Genomic DNA, 27772 nt, shown 5'->3' on the forward strand with positions numbered 1-27772 from the left:
ACAGTAGGTTTAGATGGTGGTGCAATGCATTTTTCCCATTCTCCTTTTCCCTTTTTTTGTGAACAAATGTGAAATTCACACTCCAACCTGTAAAAGCCAGCAATATGCGACAAAGCGTCTTGTCTGCCTGAAAACTACACGAAAAAGAAGAAGAAGAACGTGCCAGTGATGTGAACATAGGATGTATCCCATCTAGCCATGTCAAATTAACGTCAAAAGTTGATTTTAACCCGAACTATTTTTCTGACCTTAACCCAATTATCTCAAACTGCTACGTAAAGTATCCTAACCTGCCGCGTAAATTCTCCTAACCTGTTCCGAAATATCAATTCTGACATAAACTGTATCCCTTCTAGCCAAAAATCGAGTGATACTGACGTAAGACCCTAAAAGCAAAATGGCAGCCAGCAGTGGAAAATCTGTTCTGTTCGTGTGTCTGGGTAAGAAACGACCAAGAAAAAACCCATAGTCTCTGTGATTTCATGCACATAACGAGTCAATGGTGTGTCAAGGTGATAATACATTAAAAAAAAAAATTGCTATACACTTGGAACTGACTGCCGTGTGTACATGAATGGCAAGTGATGCTAACGGGTGCTATGCTATGCTAGCTCCAGTAGTTACTGTGTAACTAGCTAGCTAAACCATTGAAAACGTTGGTACAATAGCTATTGCAACCGCTATTGTAGTTAGTTAGCTAGCTATCAATTTCTGTATCCAACTTGCAATACCAAAACCTTACATTAACTGCCATGACTTAATTTGGAATCTGTCCATTAGTTCATGCAGTTGGGCCACACATTTCTTTCACATCTTCCTCTGAAAAACTAGTGACTACTCATCAAACTTGCCTAATATCCCTTGCTAATATATCACCAGATTCTCCTTATCTGAAATGCAAAGGCAATGAAAAGGTTGCTCAATGATTCTACCACGGCCTAAGACCTTTGGACAGTAGAGTCCAATGTAAAATTATGTACGAAGATCTTGTGCCATAGCCAGGCAGGCTAAGGTGATGATGGGAATTCATTTTGTAGTCAACAGCCAGCTATCAAAAGTTTCACATGTTTCCAATATGTTATATTGAACTGTTAATTGGAGATTTCATTTCAACGATGTTCCATTGTTCAGATTGCATAATGTCAAACATTGCCCTGTAATACCACAATTCAAACACTGTAGTTGACTCACTTGGGTCTCAACAAGTTCAGTTATTATTTTTCATTCAGAAATATAGGGTAGATATTAGCCAAGACTCCAAGGGATATTGTGAGATAATCCGTTTTTGCTGATGCAAGTGTCGCAGATGGATATCTCCACTAGCGCTGCCAAATAGCTAACTTTTCTGTGGCTCAACTGTGTAAGACCCTTCAGGAGGGCGGTCATATGCGTTTGCGAGGCAGAGGCCCCAAGTTCGAGCCTCGGTATGAGCTGAGTTAGGAGGAAGTGGTACTGGTGAAGCAAGCAGCGTGACCTAATTTAGCCAAGCACTCTAATGATAGTCAGCTTATTATGTCTTTTTTTTTAACAGGGAACATTTGCAGGTCCCCCATCGCCGAAGCCGTCTTCAGGAAAATGGCGACAGATGCTGGTGTTGTTGACAAGGTAAAGGCTTAAATGTATATGTGTGGGTAGATCTTCACAGGAACATATTGACAGCTCTGTTACATAGAAGTACTGCGTTGAAGTAATGCAAATATTTGATAACTTGTTTTGTGAAGACTTTGCTCCACATATGTTGTGCGTTTGTTGAGCTACTGTACTCTTTTCATTGATAAAGATTTGTTCCCCTACTGCATCATATTCCAAACTGTTTAAAACATTTTTTTGATATATATATATAAAAAAAAAATATATATATATATATATATATATATATATATATATATATATATATATATATATTTTTTTTTATATATATATATATATATATATATATATATATATATATATATATATTAAATAAAACCGTTATTTAACTAGGCAAGTCAGTTAAGAACAAATTCTTTTTTACAATGACGGCCTACCAAAAGGCCTCCTGCAGGGACGGGGGCTGGGATTAAAAAAATAAATACAATATAAATATAGGACAAAACACACATCACAACAAGAAAGACACAACAGTACATAAAGAGAGACCTAAGACGACAACATAACAGCAAAACATGACAACAGCATGGTAGCAACACAACATGGCAACAACATGGTTGTAGCACAAAAACATGGTACAAACATTTATTGGGTAAAGTCAACAAAACAAAGGGCAAGAAGGTAGAGACAACAATAAATCACGCAAAGCAGCCACAACCGTTAGTAACCGTGTCCATGATTGAGTCTTTGAATGAAGCGATTGAGATAAAACGGTCCAGTTTGAGTGTTTGTTGCAGCTTGTTCCAGTCGCTAGCTGCAGTGAGCTGAAAAGAGGAGCGACCCAGGGATGTGTGTGCTTTGGGGACCTTTAACAGAATGTGACTGGCAGAACGGGTGTTGTATGTGGAGGATGAGGGCTGCAGTAGATATCTCAGATAGGGGGGAGTGAGACCATTCACATCTACTGATGACCGCCTTTCCCAGGGAGGAGTTTAGCAGAATTCCAGAAAATGTACCAGGTTTTTCAGAAATCCCATTTTGAGGCTGCTTATTCTCTTCTGTTTAAGGAATCCTCCTACTGGTATTTCTGAAAAATGTTCCCAAAGTTCCCCGTTTTTTTCTCAGAAATACCAGTTAGAGAATTCCGGAAGGTAATAAGCAGGGAGGGAATTCTCAAAATGGGATTTCTGAAAAACCTGGGATATTTGGGAAAGGTTCAGGAAAAATTCTTATTTACAATGACGGCCTACCAAAAGGCCTCCAGCGGGGACGGGGGCTGGGATTCAAAATAAAAATGAATTAAATACAAATATAGGGCAAAACACACATCACAACAAGAGAGACAACACTACATAAACAAGAGACCTAAGACAACAACACAGCATGTCAGTAACACAACATGACAACAAAATGGCAGCAGCACAACATGGTTGCAGCACAAAACGGTACAGACATTATTGGACACAGACAACAGCACAAAGAGCAAGAAGGTAGAGACAATACATCACGCGAAGCAGCCACAACTGTCAGAGTGTCCATGATTGAGTCTTTGAATGAAGAGATTGAGATAAAACTGTCCAGTTTGAGTGTTTGTTGCAGCTTGTTCCAGTCGCTAGCTGCAGTGAGCTGAAAAGAGGAGCGACCCAGGGATGTATGTGCTTTGGGGACCTTTAACAGAATGTGACTGGCAGAACGGGTGTTGTATGTGGAGGATGAGGACTGCAGTAGATATCTCAGATAGGGGGGTGTGAGGCCTAAGAGGGTTTTGCAAATCAGCATCAACCAGTGGGTCTTGCGACGGGTATACGGAGATGACCAGCTCTGCAGTCTTCTGCTTCTAGAGATGGAGATGCATTTTTAACAGTATAGGCTAAGGAAACAAACAAATTAGACTGAAATCTATCAACCTATTATTAGATTGCTCTAATGTGCTGCATGTGCTGAGTCATTGTTTGCATATGAATACATTTTGCTTTGTTGTTGCTGTTCTCCTGCTCTGCATAGTGGAGGATAGACAGTGCTGCCACCTCCACCTATGAGATAGGCAACCCTCCAGACCACCGTGGTCAAGCCTGCATGAAGAAACACGGGGTGCCCATGAGGCATGTAGCCAGGCAGGTACGACCAACCCCTTTATCCTTCCTATTAGCTAGCTAGCTCCTGTGTTCTCTGTTGTTGCAGTGGGTCATAGACAGTGGTGCCACGACTGACTGGAATACAGGCAGCTCCCCGGACGCCCGTGGTCTGGCCTGCCTGAGGACACATGGCATTGAAACAAAACACAGGGCCCGACAGGTATATGATACATCAGTCACCCTGGGGTCCTTTGGAGACTGTATACAAATGTGTGTGGCATGGATAGTGTGTGTGTGTGAGTTGGATGTATTAGGCTAAATCCCATGAATAAACACTCGAGCACAATGACTTTCCTAACAGTACTAACTTTTATTGCCAATGCTTAGTATTGCATCCTTATAGACGCTGTTAAATCACACCAAGATGTTATGAAGTCTGGTATCTAGGCTCTCCAAATCTACTCAGTGTATTGAAAGAGACAAGCTTGGGGTTCATTCCATTTCAATTCCAGTCAATTTAGGAAGTACACTGAAATTCCAATTCTTGTCAACCCTTTTCATTTTGGAAAATGTGTAATTTGGTTTACTTTTTTAATTGACTGGAATTGAAATGGATTTCACCCCAACCATATTTGCCAACTGTGTTAGTGGGCCTCATGTTTTGCTGGTCTTTTTCTCTCCAAAGTTTTTCCAGCTCTCCCTGTCTCTCCTGCCAGCTCTCTGGTGCCCTCCCTGACCCAATGCTGGGAAGGGGAGCTGCCGTCATGTTGGTTTGTCTCTCATAACGGACAGAGGCCAACCCCGTTCTAATCTCCACAAATTAGGGATGGGAGCTCAACGCTGCCCTGGCTCTGAGCCACCCATGTCTCCACGCAATGAACTTTGATAAGCTCTGAGTTTCTCTCTCGCTCTCTGTTCCCCCCGTTCCCTGCTAATTTCAGTGAACTTTAACTCACTGTTTCTTGCCTCTAATGTAATGTCTCGGCTTGCCTCAGAAAATACTGTTTGGAGACAGAGGGGGCTCTGTTTAATCAAAAACGTGAGTTTTGTTTGTTTTATTGAGAGACAACGGCAAGGGGATAGAATGGGGACTATTATTATTATTTTTTATTGAGTTAATGAATCCATAAATGCATCGTCACAGAGAAAGAGTAAGTTATTTTAGTCTTAACACTGGAAATCCCAGATAATTGATTGGAGGGGGCCCTGCAAGGGGTTTGAAGCGATATGATTTTTTGCCCTGAATGCAAATTGTCAGAATCAAGCATAATTTTTTCGGTCTGGGTGTCATCCCAATTCCCATCACCACATTTGACTTACTGTAGCTTTAGACTGAGCTCTTGTTAGCAGATAGTTCCCTGCTCCACTCACTGCACACCAGGAGTCATACAATAACTCAACAACTCCACACGGTTTCTGAACTTTTTATCTGTCTGACCTCAGACCGGGTCCTCGTTCTCCCTTATTTCTCCTTATATCTCTCCCCTCCTACCCGTTCCTCATATAACAGCCTCCCTGACTGTCAGTCAAAAATTCCAGAAATCCAACCAGGCTCTATCGCTGCATTGTGGAGGGGGTTCACGTGAGGATTTTGGCCAGAGATTATTGCAAAGGGAGAAGACAAATATTGTGTGTGTGTGTTTGCGCTGTAAAGCCCAAGCGGGGAACTAGAGTTGAAATAGTAGTGGATGGAATTTGACATTTTGCCAACTTAACTTTGATTTTGCAAGGGTTTTTGGATCAATACAAATACTACATACACAACACCTAGTTATTATATACTCTTGTTATACAAATCTGGAATGGTCAAGTTTTGGCGAGCTTACATGTAAATTGCTCTTTCTCTCTTTCTCTCTGTCTTTACTCCCTCTACTTCTTTCTCTTCACTCTTTTAACCTCTCCATTCCCAAGTCCCACCCTAGAAACCCTTTCAAACCATAATTGAGGCATGGCCTCACTCTCTCCTGAGTCATGGCTGCTGAGTAAGTGTTGCACAACAAGATTCACATACAGTGCATTCAGAAAGTATTCAGATCCCTTGATTTTTTCCCCACATTTTGTTACGTTCAGCCTTATTGTAAAATGGATTAAATTCGTTTTTTCTTCTTCTCATCAATCCACACACACTACCCCATAATGACAACGCAAAAACTGGTTTTCAGAAATTTGTGAAAATGCATTACAAATATAAAAACATATTTCATTTACATAAGTATTCAGACCCTTTACTCAGTACTTTGTTGAAGCACGTATAGCAGCGATTACAGACCCAAGTGTTCTTGGTTATGATGCTACAAGCTTGGCACACCTGTATTTGTGGGGTTTCTCCCATTCTTCTCTGCAGATCCTCTCAAGCTCTGTAAGGTTGGATGGGGAGCGTCATTGCACAGCTATGTTCAGGTCTCTCCAGAATGTTAGATCGGGTTGAAGTCCGGGCTCTGGCTGGGCCACTCAAGGACATTCAGAGACTTGTCTCGAAGCCACTCCTGCATTGTCTTGGTTGTGTGCTTAGGTTCGTTGTCCTGTTGGAAGGCGAACCTTCGCCTTCGGTTCTGAGCGCTCTGGAGCAGGTTTTCATCAAGGATCTCTCTGTACTTTGCTCCGTTCATCTTTCCCTCGATCCTGACTAGTCTCACAATCCCTGCCACTGAAAAACATCCCCACAGCATGATGCTGCCACCACCATGCTTCACCGTAGGGATGATGCCAAAACCGGATGCACCTGAGCTCAATTTCAAGTCTCATAGCAAAGGGTCTGAATACTTATGTAAATAAGTGTTTTATATTTTTTATAAATTTGCAAACTTTTTAAAACCGGTTTACGCTTTGTCATTATGGGGTATTTAGTGTAGATTGAGCAAAAGTATTAATTTAATCAATTTGAGAATAAGGCTGTAACGTAACAAAATGTGGAAAAAGTCAAAGGGTCTGAATACTTTCCGAATGCCCTGTACTTGAAGATGTACTGCTTTGATCCCTTTCATAACCCTGAACATGGAGGGACCCAGACACCGCTCCTCTCCATCTCGCTCTCCCTCTCTTTCTCCTTCCTCTTCTCTCTCTGAGTTCTCTGGAACCTCTCAATTTGACTCAACGAGAACTAGGGAGAGGTCTTTACCACTGTAATGGAACATATATACCAGGCAGAAGTTATATAGGGCCTAGTGCCTGACAGTTAAACTTTATAGAGAATGCACAGCATCCAGTCTTGTGTTGTCAACACACACCAGTACCAATGTTAACATTTTGTCTTATGTGTTTTTTTTTCTTCTAGGTGACAAAGGAGGATTTTATGTCATTTGACTACATTCTGTGCATGGATGAGAGCAATTTGAGGTATATGCATCTTAACCCTATGTTCGTGTGTGAGTGCATGTGTGTGTCCATGCGTCTATATGTGTGTGTGTGTGCTCGGTCTGCTTCCTTTGTTCAAGGGGGGGGTGAACACAATTTGCAACATCTGCACAGATACTCTGACTCACAGAACAGTGTTCTGTGCCATGACATCACAAGTCTATTCTATTCTGGGCTGCCATTCAAAATTATTTATTGGAGTAAAAATAAAAATGTTTAAGTAAGTAACATCCTTGGGGTTTACTTGTTCTATGACCCTATGGCACTTACCCAAACATGATTACCGGGGTCACAAACTAAGTCAGAGAAGAGCTTATGCGGAGTGTAGAAATGACCCGGGATATTGAGATAGACAGAACAGACCGAGCAATAAAAGTACAATAGGAACGAGGTAATTGTCAGATCCAACTTTATATCAGGAACTTGGTGATGGCTGTTGTCCTTTCAAAATGTCATTATCTGTATTCTAAAGTTAGGCTTTCCCTGGTAGGGGGACGCCTTAGTGATTGTGGAGAAGTATACTGTGTACACACACACAGATGCAGATGTGACATACAGGCAGACATGTACACCTCAAGGTCTATGTAAAGTGTAGGGGTAAAGTCTAACAAGTGAGTGTCCCTAAGCTGTTTGCATGTGAAGCCTGGGCAGGGGGAGGGATATTTCTTGCTACTTTGAACGTTCAGGGATCATTTAGAGATCACATGCCTAAGGCAGTGCGGTCTGTAAGCAGCTTACTGAGGTCTTTGGATGCCTCGTCTTTTCTGTTTGGGGGCGACTTTTCCCTTTTCTTCCTCCATTCTGTTTCTCTCTGGTTGGCTAGCGAGAGAAAGGGATTAACCTTAACTCCCCGCCAATTATTACCAATGACCTAATTAATCATCAGCAGTTAGTTTTTACATGTTTTATGTTGGATTATAGTGCTTTACTTACATTTCAGTTTAGTCAGTGGGAACCAGGAGCCCTTTCAGCTCCGCTGCATTCTACATTTACAATGCAGTGCTATACAACTCACCTTAACCCCCCCCCCCCCCCCCCCCCCCCCCCATGAAAGCGTCAGGGGGCCGCTGCTCTACCACAGGGTTAGGCACGGGAGGTGGCAGTGGGGCGGTAGTTCCCTGTTTTGAGTCCCATTCCCAGTATTGGAAGCTTCCCAGCTTGGCCCCATACCCTCACTGTGGGGGAGTCAGTCCCCTCTCGGTCCAAGCAGTATGGCTGGCCATCTCATTTGAGCCATTACACTACTTACAATGGGAAGGACCTGGCAACCGCTTCGTTTTAGTGCCTGGGTTAGTAATAGTTTTTTTAATATCCATCCGCTGCATTTCTAAACCCCTGTGGTCTGGTTTACGGCCAGGCATGGTGCATGGATCCTTTCTAGCTGCTTTTATTACTGTCTGAGTGTATTGTTGGATTTATAAGCCCAATTACCCAAGCATCAAAATAAAAGAAACCAGTTGGGTCAATAAAAGACTCATCTCCACAGTTGGATTGTGAGGACTTGTTTGAAGAAGTTGTGTAGCCTTTAAGTAACTGTTCTAGTAACTGTCAAAATGATTTAGTCACAAATACATTCTCATCTATTGATATTTGGTTTCAGAGTTCGACTTGTTGCGCACTGATAGTGTATACCACAGTAAGCCATTTAGAAGACTTGGAATAGAATAGATGTATTCTCTGTGATAGGCTCTTGCGTGTCACAGAAACACCAAACCCAACAAAATGGCTGTCTAAGACTTATTAAACCTTTTTTTATTTGGTTCCATTTGTTATGGACAGATGGCCATTTATAGCACAATAAAAGTTGCTCTATCAAATGGGTGGTTACATTTGTAAAAGTCTGTCAGATATTTGGTCCAAAATAGCACTGGTGGTATTTGATTTTAGTATTGTCACAGGAACAAATCCTAACAGTCTCTGACTTTTCTCTCTCTTTACAGTGACCTGAAAAAGAAGGCAAACTCTGTGAAAAACAGCAAAGCCAAGATTGAGCTGCTGGGCTCGTACGACCCAGAGAAACAACTGATCATCAAAGACCCATACTACGTAAGTCTACTGCACTGACAGTGTTTTCCCACCAGTATTCAGGGGCCCTATCACAACTGGGTTACTAGGTTTAGACAAAAAAACTGATTCTGCTGCTCGCCTTGTGAATAAAAAAGAAACATGACTGCATATGGCTTAACCCACCAACATTATTCTAAAGTACTGTAGGCTACATGAATCCATACACTTACAGCGAGATAAGGTAACACATTCAGTAGAACAATGTCCTGTTCTCTACAGGGTAAGTTTCCATGTTAACTCCCATAATTCAGAGAGTCCTTGTGTCCTCACACCAGCACTATCTATGCCTAAGCCTCACTCTGGGCTCCCGAGTGGCGCAGCGCTCTAAGGCACTGCATCTCAGTACAATTCGTCTTTAACAGTCCCTGGTTCAATTCCAGGCTGTATCACATCCGGCCTTGATTGGGAGTCCCATAGGGCGGTGCACAATTGGCCCAGCGTCGTCCGGGATTGGCCGGGGTAGGCCGTCATTGTAAATAAGAATTTGTTTTTAACTAACTTGCCTAGTAAAATGTTTTATTTTTTTAAACCATCCCCAGTTAAAACCACTGTATGGAACAATTGGTTTCTGATGGGAAACCAGTAGCAAGATCTTGTCTTCCTCTCATGTCCCCAGATACGATATTATTACGATACCATATTATCACGATACCTTGGTGCCGATATGATATATATTGTGATTTTCACAATTCTATATGTATTGTGATTCGATAATTTGATTTTATTGCAATTTGATGTTCCAAACATTATTGCTCACCATATGTCTGCTGCAGAGGGACAAGAGAGCCATGAGAAAGTTTTGATCAGTTATGGAAATAAAACTGTTAAAAACGAATTGTCTCCCTACTTAAAAAGATGGAGAACAAGCTATGAAGGAAAAATACTGGAGTTTTGGTGCAGTTACAGCCAACTAGCGCAAAAATAATATTGCAAAATTGTCAAAATGATACGATATATCGTCAAAAATAATATCCTGATATGTACAGTACCAGTCACAAGTTTGGACACCTACTCATTCAAGGGTTTTTCTTTATTTTGACTATTTTCTACATTGTAGAATAATGGTGAAGACATCAAAACTATGAAATGACACATGGAAACAGCATTCTGCAGCGATACGCCATCCCATCTGGTTTGCGCTTAGTGGGACTATCATCTGTTTTTCAACAGAACAATGAGACAAGAAAAACCCTGGAATGAGTAGGTATGTCCAAACTTTTGACTGGTACTGTAACTATCGATTTTTGTCCCCCATCACTAATGTCCTGTGTCCTCAAGTCTCTCTGCAGCACCTCCTTTACCATCTCACTACATGTTTAATGGCTTTGTTAACTTTTCCCAGCTTTAAATGCTTCCTATGCATTCGTAAGTCCTGCCAAATGGCATCGGAAGTGGAGGCCGGTTTGTTTGTGCAGAGTAAATAGAATTTTACATGGATGTGATGAGCGAGGTAGGGGGGGGGGGTGACTGATACTGGGGGAGAAGAAGGGCAGTTAGTTTGATAATTGAAGTCCAGTTGTTGGTCTACTACAGTCTCTGTTGTTGGTCTACTACAGTCTCTGTTGTTGGTCTACTACAGTCTCTGTTGTTGGTCTACTACAGTCTCTGTTGTTGGTCTACTACAGTCTCTGTTGTTGGTTGCGGAGGAAGATAATTAGAAAAAAGGAGGGAAATGTTTCAGGAATGTGAAAATGCAGGCAAACTGCATGTTTGGTTTGATGAGGAATGCTATATAAATCATATCCTCTGTCCTATATTCTTGTTACAATAATAAATGAATGAATTTGTTGTGTGGTCTTGACTAGGGACATGCATGTTGCGGGTAGACCTCTGATCGCATAATGTCATGTGTGGGTAATTGAGATGTTTCTATTAGGGTTTCAGGAAAAATCCCTTTTGATTGAATAATGACGGTAAAGTATTAATGTTGCGACGGTTGTGGTTGACCAAAATAAAGTGTCTGTGTGCACTCTGGTTCAATCATGTGTGTCCCTCTTTGTGGCTGTCTGTCCCTGTGTGTTAAAATCCCAGTGCTGTCAAAAATGTGATTTTCCTATGTTTTATATATATTTCCACACTGAGGTTGTAAAAATATTGTGATAATGATAATACCCTTTTAGTGTAAGAGCTGTTTGAAAAAAAAAGAAAAAGCCTGGAATTTCAGCCTGTTTTGGTGGGATGGAGTTTTGGCTTCACCAGGCAGTAAATTAGTTAATAGACCAATAAGAGTTCTAAATCTCTTTGCCAATAACAGCAAATGTTCCGTTTTACCCTCCCCACTTAGACCACTACAACAGTCCTAGCAAAATTCTTGCTTGAGAAATTACTCTTTGCTAAGAAGCTATTTTTGTTTCTTTTTGATCATTTCAATTAGAACCAGTCACAGTAAGGTATCTAATTGTTACCCAGAAATGATTTGATATTGAGATAAAAATGTCTGCATTGGACCTTTAACACCAGCTGTGAGTATGTGGTAGCCAGAGGGAGCTTAGCCTTAAACATGGTTTCAGAGGCGCGTAAATAAATATTTTGGCGTGTTGACAGCGCTGGGCTGTGGTCCGTCATCCGTCGCCACAACGCATGGCAGAGAAGCACAGTAAAGGACGAGAGCCAGATGGCTCAGTTTTTTTGATAAATTGAGACACGAGTTTCTCAGTCCAACCTTAGAGCCGATGACAAGCTCTGAGGAGGGCGTAGCTGAATGGGGTTCCAAAGACTTAGTTTGGAGCCTTTTTGTTTGGATCAGAGACTGGGTTTGGGGGTTGAAGGGGGTGGAGGAACTGGGTGGGTGTTTTAAGAGCCTTCAGGTGTGGTTGGCTGTTCTCCTGCCAGCGAAGGAGTATATTAAAAGGCTAACTGTCAAATGTGTCCAAGTACATTTTGTACAGGGACTCATTTCTGAACGTTTCTGCTTTTGATTTTAGTTCCAGTATGGTATAAAACGAGCAGTCCGTTATAAAAAAACAATACAATTTTTCAGACTGTTTTTACCGTTTACAATGGCCTGAACAAGTAAAAAACACTTTAAAACGTATTACAAAACGGCATGTGCGCTCTACTCCTAGACCATTTCTGAGGAAAGAAAATATCTTTCATTTTTGGATGAACTTTTTAAAATTAGGGTTACATGCCGCTGTCATGCATAGACTGAGTTATCGGGCATCTTCCCTGGTTGTTACAGATATTATTGTTTATGAATATGAGATCATCGCTTTAAGAGTCTACAATGGACTGTCTGTGTTTCACCAATGCATGTGGACAGATATTACATCTATTGTTGTTTTTTTTATTGCTTCTCTGTTTTGTATATTTTTCTGGAAAGAGTCTCTTCATGTTTTAACATTACTATTCACACAGTGTAAATTTCAGTTTTAAATGAGTTTGCCACTCAACACGAGAGAGAGAGAAGTTAAGAGGAATGTGCTTTCTAAGGTTTCTAAAGGAAAAAGCTGAACATTTCAAAGGATAAGACATGCCCTTTTGGCACTTTGGATTGGTGTCACAGGTCTCTGAAAGGTGTAACGTTATTTATGGTGGGCCTGGAAAGTTGTCTTGGGCTGTTTTCTTCTCTATTATTGCCTAATTTAATCACAAGAGCCAACTGGCCAGAATTGTGTGGGTTTTGGGGGGGAAAACGTCAATGAAGAAACCCCCTATCCAATGTCAGCTGTATATTCTACTGGGTTGGGAAATGATTGAGCTCGTAACTAGAGGCTTTCTGATTCCGATTTGGAGAATGATGAACTGCTTCATTGTTCAAGGAAAAGGCTCTTTCCTGCAGTTTTATTTTGATGCCTTATAAAAACAATATTTTAAGAACACATCAAATTTTATTTTATAGCTTTCTGAAAAGCAAAAATGTATATAACTTTTATTCATACAATATTTTGGGGCAAAATTCATTGATTTCCCTTTTTTTCTGTTTTTATAGGGGCATGAGGAAGACTTTGAAAATGTGTACGAACAATGTGTGAGATGCTGCAAAGTGTTTTTGGAAAACAACTCGTAACCAGACCCAAGATCTGACCGGTGAACATCCACCCAAATACTAGACTGATAGTAAAGAAACGATCCTCCCTTATCGGCCATAGTTGTGCAGTTACAATACACATCTGCCAGGTCACACCAACAGTAGTTCCCATCAATATGGTGTAGCAATCAGTTGATTGTCACATAATCTACAATATGTCGGTAAAATGAACGGTTTACTGTGTCCTAAATAAAATGCTTTTTTGGAGGAATTTGCAGATTGTCTGGTCTCTTCAAATAAACAATACATACTCAACAGAACTAACAATGCATTATTCTTTCTCTTCATCTTATTTCTCTCTCTTTTACATCTTGTAAATTGTTAGTCTAATCTAGTCTAACATAGCCATCAACGTTTATAGAGATTAATATGGATGCATTATGGCATGACCAGACATTTTAGGGTTCAGAGGGCAGGGTTAAAGGTTGAGACCAGGGTCAAAGTTAATGCTTGCCCAAATGATAATCTTGTTGGGTATTTGACAAGGGTTTAGTTAGTTACTTTCATGTCACAATGTTTTTTTTAATTTTGAGTTCTTCTTCCATTTGTACTCCTCCCATGACATCCTACTTCGAACATCAGGGCTTTGATAAAACAAAACCTATAAAATCACTTTAATGAGTGTAATTATTGTAGTTCAGCTATTGGTATTTTAGAGAGATGAGAGGACTAAAATAGTCTGCAATGATTTGTTCTCATAACTAACTAATGATGCTACTTAGCCTCTTTATCTTACCACTGGCACCTCCACCATTATGTCTGATTTGAACCTGCACATATTCCTCCTTATGTCAAAGATGATTAAAATCCTAAACCATGGCAGCCCAAGGTAGTGCAGAATGCTGCCCGTGAACATAAACCCTGAATTGTACGTTTTCAGGTGTATATCACTGTGGATGTAGTTCCTAGGCTGTGATTGACAGAAATTGGGAGCGGTAATACATAATAAACCAGAGGAAGTAGATGAAGGCATTGATATATCGTGTTTGAGTGGAACGACCAAAGGAATGTCCCTCCACACACTGTTCTCTGCTAGTGTGGTCCAGTCTGTCCTCTTAGGACTGTGCTCAATCCAAACCAGCAAGCAGAAGTTTGTCATACTAGGGTAAAGCCAAAGCATGGTGAATTATTTATTCAGCATTGCACAAGAGAGTATTTGAATTAATCTAAAGTTGAGTGTCTGATTTTGATTGAGTAGGACTCTTACTAGTATCAGGCTGAGAAAAAACTTAGGGTTGATTAGGGTTGATCACTTTGCCTGCTAGCTTGTACAAACATATGTTGGCACGGGGGAATGGGATCCACAACGCATAAATCCTGCAATACAACAAATGGTTGATTGTTTGGTTGGTTTGTCATTTGAACTTAAACAAATAGACATTTTCAGACAAATATTTACTCTCTCTTAGGTAAAGAGAACTTCCATTGACAGAATACATTTTCCCAGACGGCAAGTTCACTCAATGCTCATTAAGCAAAAACTACTTGGCTTTAAAGGGATACTTTGGGATTTTGACAATGAGGCCCTTTAATTTCCCAGAGTCAGATGAACTCGCATGCTAATGCTAGTTAGCATTGGCTTGTGAAACTACCTCTTACTTCCTTCATACTGGACACGGAGACATAAAAATAGTATCCACAAGTTCATCTGACTTTGGGGAAGTAGATAAAGGCCCTCATTGCCAAAATCCCAAAGTATCCCTTTAATGCTCATTGTCCATTACTATTACAATACGTAATGTGAATTTTAGATAACTGACTTTGCAAACGTGTTTTATTTGTCTTTTAATCTACAGTGAACAAAAATATAAATGCAACATGCAAACATTTCAAAGATTTTAATATGTTACAGTTCATATAGGGAAATCAGTCAATTAAAATAAATTCTTAGGCCAATGGATTTCACATGACTGGGAATACAGATATGCATCTTTGGTCACAGATCCCTTAAAAAAAAGGTAGGGGCATGGATCAGAAAAACAGTCAGTATCGGGTGTGACCACCATTTGCCTCACGCAGCGTGACACATCTCCTTCGCATAGAGTTGATCAGGCTGTTGATTGTGGACTGTGGATTTTTCCCCCCCACTCCTCTTCAATGGCTGTGCGAAGTTGCTAGATATTGGCGGGAACTGGAACACGCTGGCGTACATGTCGAACCACAGCATCCCAACATGCTCAATTGGTGACATGTCTGGAGAGTATGCAGGCCATGGAAGAACTGGGCCATTTTCAGCTTCCATGAACTGTGTACAGATGGGGCTGTGCATTATCATGCTGAAACATGAGGCGATGGTGGCGGATGAATGGCACGACAATGGGCCTCAGGATCTCGTCACGGTATCACTGTGCATTCAAATTGCCATAGATAAAATGCAATTGCATTCATTGTCCGTAGCTTATGCCTGCCCATACCATAACCCTACCGCCCTCATGGGGCACTCTGTTCACAACGTTGACGTCAGCAAACCGCTCGCCCACATGGCGCCATACACGGTGTCTTGCCATCTGCCCGGTACAGTTCAAACTGGGATTCATCCGTGAAGAGCACACTTCTCCAGCGTGCCAGTGGCCATCGAAGGTGAGTATTTGCCCTCTGAAGTCAGTTATGACGCTAAACTGCAGTCATGTCAAGGACGACGAGCACGCAGATGAGCTTCACTGAGACGGTTTGACAGTTTGTGCAGAAATCCTTTGTTTGTGCAAACCCACAGTTTCTTCAGCTGTCCGGGTGGCTGGTCTCAGAAGATCCCGCAGGTGAAGGAGTGGGATGTAGAGGTCCTGGGCTGGCGTGGTTACAGGTGGTCTGCGGTTTTGAGGCCAGTCGGACATGCTGCCAATTTCTGTAAAACGATGTTGGAGGCGGTGTATGGTTGAGAAATTAAAGTTCAATTCTCTGGCAAGAGCTCTGGTGGACATTCCTGCAGTCAGCATGCCAATTCCCTAAAAACCTGAGGCATCTGTTGCATTGTGTTGTGTGACAACACTGCACATTTTTAACTTGTATTGTCCCCAGCACAAGGTGTACCTGTGTAATGATCATGCTGTTTAATCAGCTTCTTGATATGCCGCACCTGTCAAGTGGATGGATTATCTTGGCAAAGGAGAAAATGCACACTAACAGTAAACAAATCTGTGCACAACAATTTCTGTAATCTTTTATTTCAGCTCATGAAACATGGGACCAACACTTTACATGTTGCATTTATATTTTAGTTCAGTGTATTAATCTAGAACTGTGAGGAAGCCAGATACCTGTGCAACCTACTGGATTCCTATAGATTCCAATTGAATCATATTGCCTGGTATAGTCAGTGATGAACAACACCACGTACTTTAAGAAACAACAGAGAGAGGCCGCTCATATTTGTACCAATCTTATAATTTATTTAAATATATTTCATGTTTTTGATATATATTTTTTAACACCAAGTTAATATACGTCAAACACTTTAATTTATGGTCGTTATGTGGATTCCTTTTATGCTTTTTACAATATGTACATATTGCACTCAGGTTAGAATGTTTATACATACTGTATACAGAGGAAAACATATGACAACTTGAATATATAAATATACTATGTACCACACTACCACACTCAGACTCACAGGAGGGTTTCTTCTTACACACAACTTCTGACTGCAACCAGTGCCTAATATATAGTGTCTCTTGTTTTAATACATGTCTTACAAAGACATAAAAAGGCAAGGATATTGTCATGCAGTTAATAATTTAATCATATGTTTCAGTGTGGTCACAGGTAGGTGAGAGAATGTCCGAGATAGCCTTTTATCCACTAATAGGTAGTACTGCTGACAAAGATATGACGCCGAACCACAACATAAATACAACCTAAAAAGGCACGTCGCAACCCAACCAAAAGATTTGATTGATTTCAATTGTTGTTGGGGGTTTTTTGGGGGGGGGGGGGGGGGTTAAAAACAAACAAAAGCAATCCCTTTTCTCTTTTGGTAAAAACCAAGAAAGAAAGAAGAAAGTAGAGTTTGTCCAGCCAGCAGGACAATAATAACCACGAAATCTGTGGTTGCTGCCATTTTTTCCCTTCGCCTGTATCTTCTGTATAGTCTCTTGTCAAGACCCGCAGTGACCACAGACTGTGTAGGGTCCAGGGAGGCCTGTGGGTGGTAATCCATGCCTTTGTAAAATAGTGAACTCTGGTGACGGACACTGCGTAATGGCGGACGTGACTGGTTCGAGTTTGTTTGGTTTCCCTGTTGTTGTCTAAGGCACTTTTTTTCAGGGCTCTCTCTTCTGGACAGCTCTGGTTTGGCTTCAACCTGCGAGAGAGAGGAAGTGAAATTTAGTGCTCTCTCGTACTTGGCAGCGCCCGGAAATTCTTTCCTCTCCAAAAGTACCATGAAAAATGGAGAAAGAAACATGATTTGTTACAGATCTGCATTTCATGCTGTGCGCCAAAAAGTGTGTGGACACTGTGCATGGCACTGATTAGATCTACCTATAAGGCTGAGAAAGACATTTTAACATTACTTAACTTCTTCCTTTCAACTTAATGCTATGACTCTACACAGTAAATTGAAACCATGTGAGGTGCGGGTTACCTTGGCCAGGTGTTTTAGGTCACATTTCACTTTGCAACAAGTATTTTTTATGTGGGAAAAGTACCATTGATTTGTGCCAGGTTTAACAATGCATATTATTATACATGTAACAGGTGTATTTGATTAACACTTTCTGTTTGACCTGTGTGAAGCCCATTAGACTGTTGTTAGTTTCCCTGAATAGACAAGGACCTCAGCCATAAACAAACATACACAATACTTAGGGCCCTGCTCTCTTCCAGACCATGTGACCTGACTAGGAAAAACTCTTTAAAAAATTGTATGCACACTTACTTGATTTCTGCTACCCTTCTGTACATCGTGGGCTCCCTGCTAAGCGTGTGAGAAGCCGTGCGCATCTTTTGAAGTCTTAAAAGGAAAGAAAAGAAATAGAGGGATGAATGAATGCCTGGGAGACAGTACTAGGCCTCCCCTTATACATAACACATGTGACATGCCTATAAACACTGCTTTAAATCCAGGGAAAATGTACTCTTTGTCATATGAAGAGGTTGAGGAACTTACATGCAGGTATCGTGCAGTCTCTGGTGTTGTGATATAGTCTGTATACGTGCTTCCTGCATTTGGGATTGAAATACAGAGGACCTGAGGGACAGAGAAAGCCTTTGAATTAAAGCAGAGCAGACCAACTACTATCACCTTTCTCTCCCTTTCTTGTCCTTTACATCTTGACCCACCGCACTCAAATCTCTCTCACACACACACATCATATGATGTATATCTCACCTGTTAAGTGTTTTAAAAACTTTTCTTTCTTTCTGAGATCTCTAGGAAATATTTCTGAAAGACAAAAAAGAAGGCAGGGGGTCAGAACAGGAGATCAAAGTGTGTTACTAACTGTAAGTCGCTCTGGATAAGAGCATCTGCTAAACAGGGGCGGTTCGGGGGGCAGTGCCCCTGTGACAACAATTTTGGACCCCTTGTGGCCCCCCTAAATGTGGAGTATGAAATAATTTTTACATAACACATTTTTGCTATCTTTCTTTTTTTACATTCGTTATTAGACAGTGGCAATGCAGACCACTAATGATTATGAACATGGTATTTTGCCTGCTAATGCCTGCAATGCAGTGAAGAAAACGATATGACAACAATAACGTCTAATGTAACTGGCCCCTCTAACAGTACAACTGGCCCCAGCTTGGCCCCCCCAGTTGAAATGGTCTAGAACCGCCACTGCTGCTAAATGACTAAAATGTCAAATGTAAATCACTTTCTTAAGATTCAGCAACTTCTAAATTCCCAAGGCATAACATATTTGAACGATGTGCACCCAGTACCCGCATAGCGCTTTACATTCCGTGGTGGTCTTTTTACACCACCACTTAAGACTGTTATACAACATATTTTGGAGTTCATGGTAACGCCCAGCTGTCAATGTGCGAACTCACCAATAATTTGATCGCCACTATCTGTTTTGAGGTTTCGTAAATCCCGTTTTGTCTCATCCGGGGATTCTCTCCTAGAAGTCGACTGCGATGCTGCGTTCGTGCCGTTCTCACCGCGGCTTTCCTCCACGTGCTTCACTATGTCTGCAATCCGCCTGAGTAGGCTCTTGTCGTTCCTCGCGTCCGTGGGAGCCGTGGCTGGCGCGCTCTCCTCACAGTGGCTGGTAGTACTGCAGATCAGCAATATGAGTCCCATAACTACAGGCTTGCACAGCCCGCTCATTGCTACCGCAGGCTGAGGAAAGGGATCTCCCTCTCTGACGCTGCCGTGAGTTTAACGAGACCCCTGCAAGAGTTAAGACTTGGGGGTCACAAATGAAGTCCTCTGACGCACAGAATCATTACATTGTGTTCTTATCTTCAGCATTTCTACAACATAAATGATACATTATATAACCCCACATCTACCATGCCTATATATCCTGTCCTCTTAAACAGAGTATTTCACTGTTAGTCTACACCTGTTGCTTAAGAAGCATGTGAAATACAATTGTATTTTATTTGATATAGCCTATTCACACCCATTGGGGCAAGCAAATAGGATATCTACTTTCTGTAGGAGATCAACAGGCGAAGAACCAACTTTCATTGGTCAAATCGATCCATATTTGTTTATTCAAACAAAATAGACTTTTTCTTACAATTCCTTATAGAAATTACAAAAGTTATGCTTATATGGGACAGTAATGTTGCCTTTATGAAATAAAGTGCTATAGTTAATCAGAATGCTGTGCACTTGAGAAAGTGTCAGAGAGAAAGAGAGAAGTCCGATGGAAAACTGTGAAATTACCTGTTTTGTCTCCGTTTCTAATATCCTCCAGTAAATCCGTCGATGTTTTAATGTCAACGCTATTGAACCGCGCCGGATAACTCAGTCTTCGGCACCGTTCTGCCCCATACCATTCCACGATTTAAAACACGACCACAGAGGAAAGGAGAGAATCATCAGTTTTTATAAGAAGTGTATTTGGGCTGCAAGTGCGGTCATCTGATCCTTCCTTGACCGACTTGATGGGAGAGAATGGAAAAGTAATTAAAAGGTCTGCTCCATATAGCCTATAGGCTAACTTCTGTGTGCGCCTTGATGAAGTCTCAGGTTGTTTGCCAGGGTGCCGCTCACTTTTTATTCTCGCTCTCATACGTAAGGAGCTGTCCCTCGAGGATCACCATGTCTTCAATTAGAATGGCGTAAAAAGGAAATATCACTCAAATTTCCCGATCATCCGCTCTGCCTTGTCAATTTCTTTGCGCTCTCCCTTTTTCGTCACTCCACTTATAGCCTATCTGCAATACGCGCTTACCAGGAAGCTTTTTTTAATTGTTTCCTTGAACTGAAATTCCAAATGACCGATGTGAACGTTCACAGATAACCGCATCTCGTCTTGCATATACTCATAATAACCTCGTCACTTTACAAATCAATAACAAATACACTGTAAGACAATACAATTATCCACCATGACACAATCTTTCGTAATTATTATATTATTTGCGTAATTCCAACATCGATTCAATAATAGATACCAACGGACTGAGAGGAACAAGTGAACTGAAGCATTCGCCCGGTTTAAGATTCGTTTTGTTTACTTTCGTTGGTACAACTCAATCTAAGTAAAGCCTCATTGTGTAATTGGCTTGGTTTCACTGACCTGCCTCCCCCTAAACGCTCATAATTGGTTTCAATCTATTGGATGAAATTTGAGATTTGTTAGATGATGACCAATAGCCTACTTATCAATTTGTTGCAAAACCTTCACCTGTTTGAAACTTTTCCCATGTGTCTCTTTATTTGTGTTTATGGAGTCTTCATGACAGCCAGTAACAAATGTTGCCAAGACTCCTTCGTTTATCGGATGTTCAAATTATAGCAGGCCTATATAACGATAATTGACACGACATCTGGTGTCTTTCGATAAAGGCAACGCCCAGGTTAAATGTTACTGCCGTGCGTAAGGACAGTGTGGTGCTGAAAGGATAGCGCTCACCTGCAGTGCGCACCTTCAAGTGTAGCTGCTGCTTCACCAGAAGGGAGTGGGGACTGGTGTGTAAAAATACAATTGGCTAGAGGGTTGTGTATAATAATATATCGTTATTATTATATTTCACTTATTTTATCACTTTTTTCAATCTTTCTGCCTATTATTAACTATGTAAATCAATCAAACATGTCTGAGTGACCATTCCGTTCGCCTTCATCCCTATAGCTTACTCACTGACATGACATCAACACTATACCTTTAACACACACCGGTATTATCTCTTTGGGCATACAGATACAGGCTATCAATCTACTAGGGAGGGAAGGAGAGTTCTGATATAGAGAGCGCATCCGTGTAGGTAACATTAATATATAACGTTAATAGGTTCTAAACTAAAACTAAAATCTACTGCTGTGAACGCTGTATCAAGTCTGTGACTAGCGAGTGAGCTCTATAATGAACGAAGGCGGGCGTTGAAACAGAAACGCTGAACGCTCTCATGCGATCCTGAAACACCTTGCATACTGGGCGTATCTACCACCACCAACAACCACAGCGAGTCAACTCAATCAACCGAAGAAGAGTGCGTTTAGCCGTTCTCTGTGTGAGCCCTCGTGCCTTTCCCTATAACAAAATGTCGTATTCATATCCCCTCCACAAATATGCCTTATACCCGCTAATAACACCACATCTCATGTCACATTCCGCTGGAACTTTTGGCCAGGCGACAGACCCACCATATGTCACAATGTGACAACTACCTGTCCTGATGAAGAGTGAGTGATAAGGAGTAAAAGCTACACATACAGCCAGCCACATGCCATGTCTCAGTCACAAGGCCTTTGTCAATGCATAAAGAGATGGAATAAAGAGGTCAATTTAGGCAGTTGGTGTCCCAGTCTGCTATAATTTCAATGAATAAAAGTAGCCTAGTGTTTGCCTGTAGTGAAATACCCTATTTAACCCTGTTAAGGTTAAACTCTTAAACATTCTTCTGACTCATAGGAATTAGCAGGGGCACAACTTTGGTTTTAGAAGTGGGGGGGGGGGGGGGCATAGTAAAAAAAAAAGTTTTATCCAGTCTGATTAACACTCCAAACAGTCTACCCGACCGCCCAGAGGCATCCGCATGGTCCTAAAGCACACTGTTGCCTCATTTTTATCACATTCCAACGATAACAATGGGGGGGGGGGACGACAAAAATGTAACCCAAGGAAAGTTGCACCCCTGGGAATTAGTCACCCTGAACAAACATATTCACATGAGGATTAGTCATTGTTCACCTTACTTGCCCACAAATGTTCCCTTTCTGAACTAATGTTTTTTTTTATACTCATACCACAGTGATGAATGATTTTTATATCTTCTCTTAGAGTGATGACCTACATGTCCAGAACATGCTGAATGTCTAAATCACTATGATTAACCTCTGTTCTCACAATATGTGACCTCTGCTGGTCACCTGATTTTCTGTCTGGTGGGTTTTGGGGGAGGCCTCTAATTTCTTCTCCCTTTTCCCCTCTCCCTTTTCTGTGCTGTGCGTGTTCTTTCTGGGTGATGATATTATACATTTGATATTATACATTATACCTCTGTCATGCACCTTTCTCCTCAGGGTGTCCCATCATCAGTTGGTTTTTTACTTCCTCAAGGTGATATTTGAGATGGTTCTCTGTTCTTTGTCAGAATAATGAATGAGATGTCCTCTGCACTTGGCGCCACAGCAAAGGAACCAATGTTGTCGTAATCAGGAATGTTGGAATATCTTCAGTTGTGAGGGTTGGTGACACTTTTAAGATTTTGGCTTTTGGAATCCACTAACTGTTACGTTAGGGCGATGGGTAACAATACTTCGAGGGTGGCTGTTGTCAATATGTGCAGAGGGTCCCTGGTTCTAGCCCAGGTAGGAGTGAGGAGAGGGATGGAAGCAAAACCGTTACATTGGTGCCGTGACCCGGATCACTGGTTGCTGCGGAAAAGGAGGAGGTAAAAAGGGGGGTGAGTGTAACCAGCGTGAAATGGCTAGCTAGCGAAACTGTTACAAAAGCAAAACAGTAATTCAGAACTTAATCTAGATAAAAGTTATACATTCATCCTCTTAGTAAAGAAACTGTCATTTTAATTGAATAGGGCTCTTAAGCTCTGATAAATGCAGGAAGGAGAATGGCATCCACCCTAAAACATATGTGTGCTTTTGGGATGTCTTCCTCCCCCTTTCCACACGTACGCCTGTTATCTTAAATATTAGCCCCATTTCCTATCCCAAATTACAAACTGCTGTACACACCATTGTAAACCATTACAAGATCTTCTCTGCATGTGTTTCTGGTCAGTCTTAATCCTGTTCAGATATAATACAGACTGCTGTTACTGTGCCTTTCCCTCCCTCCCTCCCTCCATCACAGTCACACTCTGTCTCCCTCCCTCACCCTCTATACATCTCTCTCTCAATCTCACACTCTGTCTCCCTCCCTCACCCTCTATACAGCTCTCTCTCAATCTGTCTCTCGTTACATCTTATCTATTCATACATTTTCCACTCATTGTTCACACTAGTAATCCTCTCTTAAAATCATCCATAACCCCCAGATGTTGGTTTCTTACTGTGATAACCGTTCCCACTCCTCCTTCTGGATCCCATCATCTCTCCTTAATTCCTGCTTTGGTCCTCCGCTTAGGTGAAAATGTTTTTGGGCCAGCCAGCCATCTCTCAATTCAGTTTTAATTTATTGGGCTTTATTGGCATGGGAAACATATGTTTACATTGCCAAAGCAAGTGAAATAGATAAACAAAAGTGTAATAAACAAAAACATGTACAGTAAACATTACACTTAAAAGTTACAAAAGAATAAAGACATTACAAATGTCATATGTCTATATGCAGTGTTGTAATGATGTGCAAATAGTTAAAGTACAAAAGGGAAAATAAAGGTTGTATTTACAATTGTCACGGGTGTCATAAGGATTGGACCAAGGTGCAGCGGGAACGTGTATACTCATCTTCTTTATTTATTATTAAAAGAAGGAAAAACAAAAAAACACGTATACAAAACAAACGACACTAAACAGTCCTGTCAGGTGCACAGTGTCGTAGGGTGTAGACCAAAACGCAGCGGGAAAATGTATACTCATCATCTTTTTATAGAGTGAAGAAGGAAAAACACATACAACGTATACAAAAAACAAACGAACTGGACACTCTCATCAGGCACACAGCAAAACAAGAAACAATCTCCCACAAAATCCCATGCCAAACACATACCTATTTATAGGACCTTCAATCAGAGGCAACGATAGACAGCTGCCTCCAACTGAAGGCCCCAACACCAATTAACTAAACATAGAAATACAAACGACTAGACTGAACATAGAACTAAACTAACATAGAACAATAACCAAAACCCTGGACTAATAAATCAAATACCCCTCTACATACATAACCACCCCGAACCATATAAACCAAATACCTCCTCTACATGAACACATACACAAACACACCCTGAACCACATAAAACAAATACCCCCTGCCACGTCCTGACCAAACTATAAGAACAAATAACCCCTTTACTGGTTATGACGTGACACACAGACACAAAACAGGAGACAACTACCCACAAAACCCATAGAAAAAAACACCCCTCTTAAATAAGACCTTCAATTAGAAGCAACGAGGAGCAGCTGCTTCCAATTGAAGGTCAACCCCATTAACTAAACATAGAAATAGAAAGACTAGAACTAACATAGAAATAAACTAACAAGAACATAGCCCAACAAATCCCGAAACACTCTAAACAAACACCCATCTTACATAGGAACATAGCCCAACAAACCCCGAACCACATAAAACAAACACCCCCTGCCACGTCCTGACCTGCAATAACTGCAATAACTGCAATAACAAATAACCCCTTAACTGGTCAGGACGTGACAACAATAGTGTTTGTTCTTGGTTGCCCTTTTCTTGTGGCAACAGGTCACAAATCTTGCAGCTGTGATTGCACACTGTGGTATTTCACCCAATAGGAATGGGAGTTTGTCAAAATTGGATTTGTTTTAGAATTTTTGTGGGTCTGTGTAATCTGAGGGAAATATGTGTCTCTAATATGGTCATACATTTGGCAGGAGGTTAGGAAGTGCAGCTCAGTTTACACCTAATTTTGTGGACAGTGTGCACAAAGCCTGTCTTCTCTTGAGAGCCAGGACTGCCTTCGGCGGCCTTTCTCAATAGCAAGGCTAGGCAATGCTCACTGAGTCTGTACACGGTCAAGATTTCCTTAATTTTGGATCAGTCATAGTGGTCAGGTATTCTGCCACTGTGTACTCTCTGTTTGGTGCCAAATAGCATTCTAGTTTGCAAAAAAATTTGTAAATTCTTTCCAATGTAATTATCTTTTAGTTTTTTTCATGATTTGGTTGCATCTAATTGTGTTGCTGTCCTGGGGCTCTGTGGGGTATGTTTGTGTTTGTGAACAGAGCCCCAGGACCAGCTTGCTTAGAGGACTCTTCTCCAGTTCATCTCTCTGTAGGTGATGGCTTTATTATAGAAGGTTTGGGAATCGCTTCCTTTTAGGTGGTTGTAGAATTTAACGTCTCTTTTCTGGATTTTGATAATTAGCGGGTATCGGCCTAATTCTGCTCTGCATGCATTATTTGGTGTTTCACATTGAACACTGAGGATATTTTTGCAGAATTCTGCATGCAGTTTCTCAATTTGGTGTTTGTCCCATTTTGTGAATTCTTGGTTGATGAGCGGACCATAGACCTCACAACCATAAAAGGCAATAGGTTCTATAACTGACTGAAGTATCTTTAGCCAGATCCTAATTGGTATGTCAAATTTTATTTTCCTTTTGATGGCATAGAAGGCCCTTCTTGCCTTGTCTCTCAGATCATTCACAGCTTTGTGGAAGTTACCTGTGGTGCTGATGTTTAGGCCAAGATATGTATAGTATTTTGTGTGCTCTAGGTCAACAGTGTCTAGATGGAATTTATATTTGTGGTCCTGGCAACTGGACCGTTTTTGGAACACCATTATTTTTGTCTTACTGAGATTTACTGTCAGGGCCCAGGTCTGACAGAATCTGTACAGAAGATCTAGGTGCTGCTGTAGGACCTCCTTGGTTGGGGAGAGAAGCACCAGATCATCAGCAAACAGTAGACATTTGACTTCAGATTCTAGTAGGGTGAGGCCGGGTGTCATGTCCTGACCAGTAAAGGGGGTTATTTGTTATTGTAGTTTGGTCAGGGCGTGGCAGGGGGTGTTTGTTTTATGTGTTTCGGGGTTTTTGGTTTATGTTCTATGTTAGTATATTTCTATTATTGTTCTAGTGTGTTTATTTCTATGTTTAAGTTTCTTGGGTTGACCTTCAATTGGAGGCAGCTGTTCCTCGTTGCCTCTAATTGAAGGTCCTATTTAGTAGGAGTGTTTTTTTTTTCCTGTGTTTTGTGGGTGGTTGTTTCCTGTTTTGTGTATGTTGCACCTGACGGGTCTGTTTTCGGTCGTTTGATTTTTGAGTTAAATAAAAGTAATTATGAGCACGTCACATGCCGCGTCTTGGTCCCCATTAGACGACCCGCATTACACCGGGTGCAGCAGTCTCTCTCTCTGTGTCTCTCTCTCTCACTCACTTACTCACACACACACTCACACACACATGCCCTTCTTGTTTCTGTGCCAGTATCTTAATCTCTGTCTCTCTTTTCCCTTCACCTCTTCAATTTTCATCAGTTATATGGTGGAACAAATGGTTCCCACTGCCAGCTTCAGAATTCCACTGTCTCTCATTGCATTTTGTTCCCTCCAGGGGACCGGACAGTGGATATTGGTGGGTCTCAACACAAACACTTTGGGAACCACTGAGACATGATTTTTCTCTAATAATAAATCCCCTATTTGTCCGACCAACTTGGTCCCTCTTGTGGTCTTACAGGAGATTTAATTGTTTCATATTGATTGTACGTTTTTCAATTTTTAGCTGAGTCACATCGGGCCTCTGGCCTCTCACATAAAAATATGGTATGAGCTGGGTAAAAGCTGGAGACAGAGTGCGAGCAACTTTGTCTTGAGTGTTTCTGGATTTTGTTGTTTGTTTATGGTCCCCAGTGAAAAACAATAATGTCTAATCATGGCACAGTCGTGCTGGATATGATTTGTTCCATGCAATAATTTTCAGATGAAGAAATGAGAGTAAACCAATACTTTGAGCTGAAATGTTTCTGCTTTGAGTGTGTTCTGTACTTATGGTTAACAGACTATAAAACACCAACAACCATACATCGCAACCAATTAGCTTCATCTTTCAGCTCCCATCCTCTCGCAGAATACCGCTGGTCTTGTCAAACATGCAGTTGTCCTAATACTTTATAAAGTGTTATTCAATATCAATAAACTGTGAGGCGTCTTTGTTTCATGATGAGAAAATGAAAAATGTTTCCTGATTGCAAAATTGCAGGTTTTCAGTTGCAGAGTTCACACCAACGTGCCAATGAAAAAATGTGCTCTTCACTCCAGGGACGTGGATGGGGGAATGCAAAAACATTCCCCAACAAAATGAAAATAATGTTGAAAAGAAAATATGGACTTGTGTTGAAAGGTCTTATTTACATGTACTCAATGCTATGTCC

At 41.2% G+C, this 27772-nt stretch overlaps 1 protein-coding gene and 1 long non-coding RNA gene across 3 annotated transcripts; one reads left to right on the forward strand and one right to left on the reverse strand.

The window, feature by feature from the left end:
• Nucleotides 1–213: 213 nt before the first annotated feature.
• acp1 (acid phosphatase 1) lies at nucleotides 214–13327 on the forward strand. 2 transcript variants are annotated; one of them, XM_014205655.3, is made up of 6 exons: nucleotides 214–440; nucleotides 1532–1605; nucleotides 3595–3708; nucleotides 6940–7001; nucleotides 8960–9065; nucleotides 13018–13327. In XM_014205655.3, exons 1-6 carry the CDS (start codon nucleotides 398–400, stop codon nucleotides 13093–13095), a joined length of 477 nt encoding a protein of 158 aa, XP_014061130.1. In that variant the 5' UTR covers nucleotides 214–397; the 3' UTR covers nucleotides 13096–13327. The 2 variants fall into 2 exon arrangements, with proteins under 2 accessions (XP_014061130.1, XP_014061132.1); XM_014205657.3 differs by lacking the exon at nucleotides 3595–3708 and adding an exon at nucleotides 3772–3885.
• Nucleotides 13328–16244: 2917 nt separating this feature from the next.
• On the reverse strand, nucleotides 16245–20757 carry LOC106608022 (ALK and LTK ligand 2b). Its single transcript, XR_001329360.3, has 6 exons — nucleotides 19958–20757; nucleotides 19111–19453; nucleotides 18446–18499; nucleotides 18224–18304; nucleotides 17993–18067; nucleotides 16245–17416 (listed from the first exon to the last, which is right to left on the reverse strand). It is a non-coding gene; the product is annotated as an ALK and LTK ligand 2b (long non-coding RNA).
• Nucleotides 20758–27772: the final 7015 nt, after the last annotated feature.

The sequence above is a fragment of the Salmo salar genome, chromosome 06 (assembly GCF_965601325.2).
Source record: "Salmo salar chromosome 06, fSalSal1, whole genome shotgun sequence".
NCBI lineage: Eukaryota > Metazoa > Chordata > Actinopteri > Salmoniformes > Salmonidae > Salmo > Salmo salar.

Bases quoted from the DNA above. Each gene is read 5' to 3' on its own strand.
- acp1 (XM_014205655.3), top strand. From the start codon at position 398: ATGGCAGCCAGCAGTGGAAAATCTGTTCTGTTCGTGTGTCTGG. The intron at 1,606-3,594 runs GTAAAGGCTTAA...TGCTCTGCATAG, and splicing joins ATGCTGGTGTTGTTGACAAG to TGGAGGATAGACAGTGCTGC. The intron at 7,002-8,959 runs GTATATGCATCT...CTCTCTTTACAG, and splicing joins ATGGATGAGAGCAATTTGAG to TGACCTGAAAAAGAAGGCAA.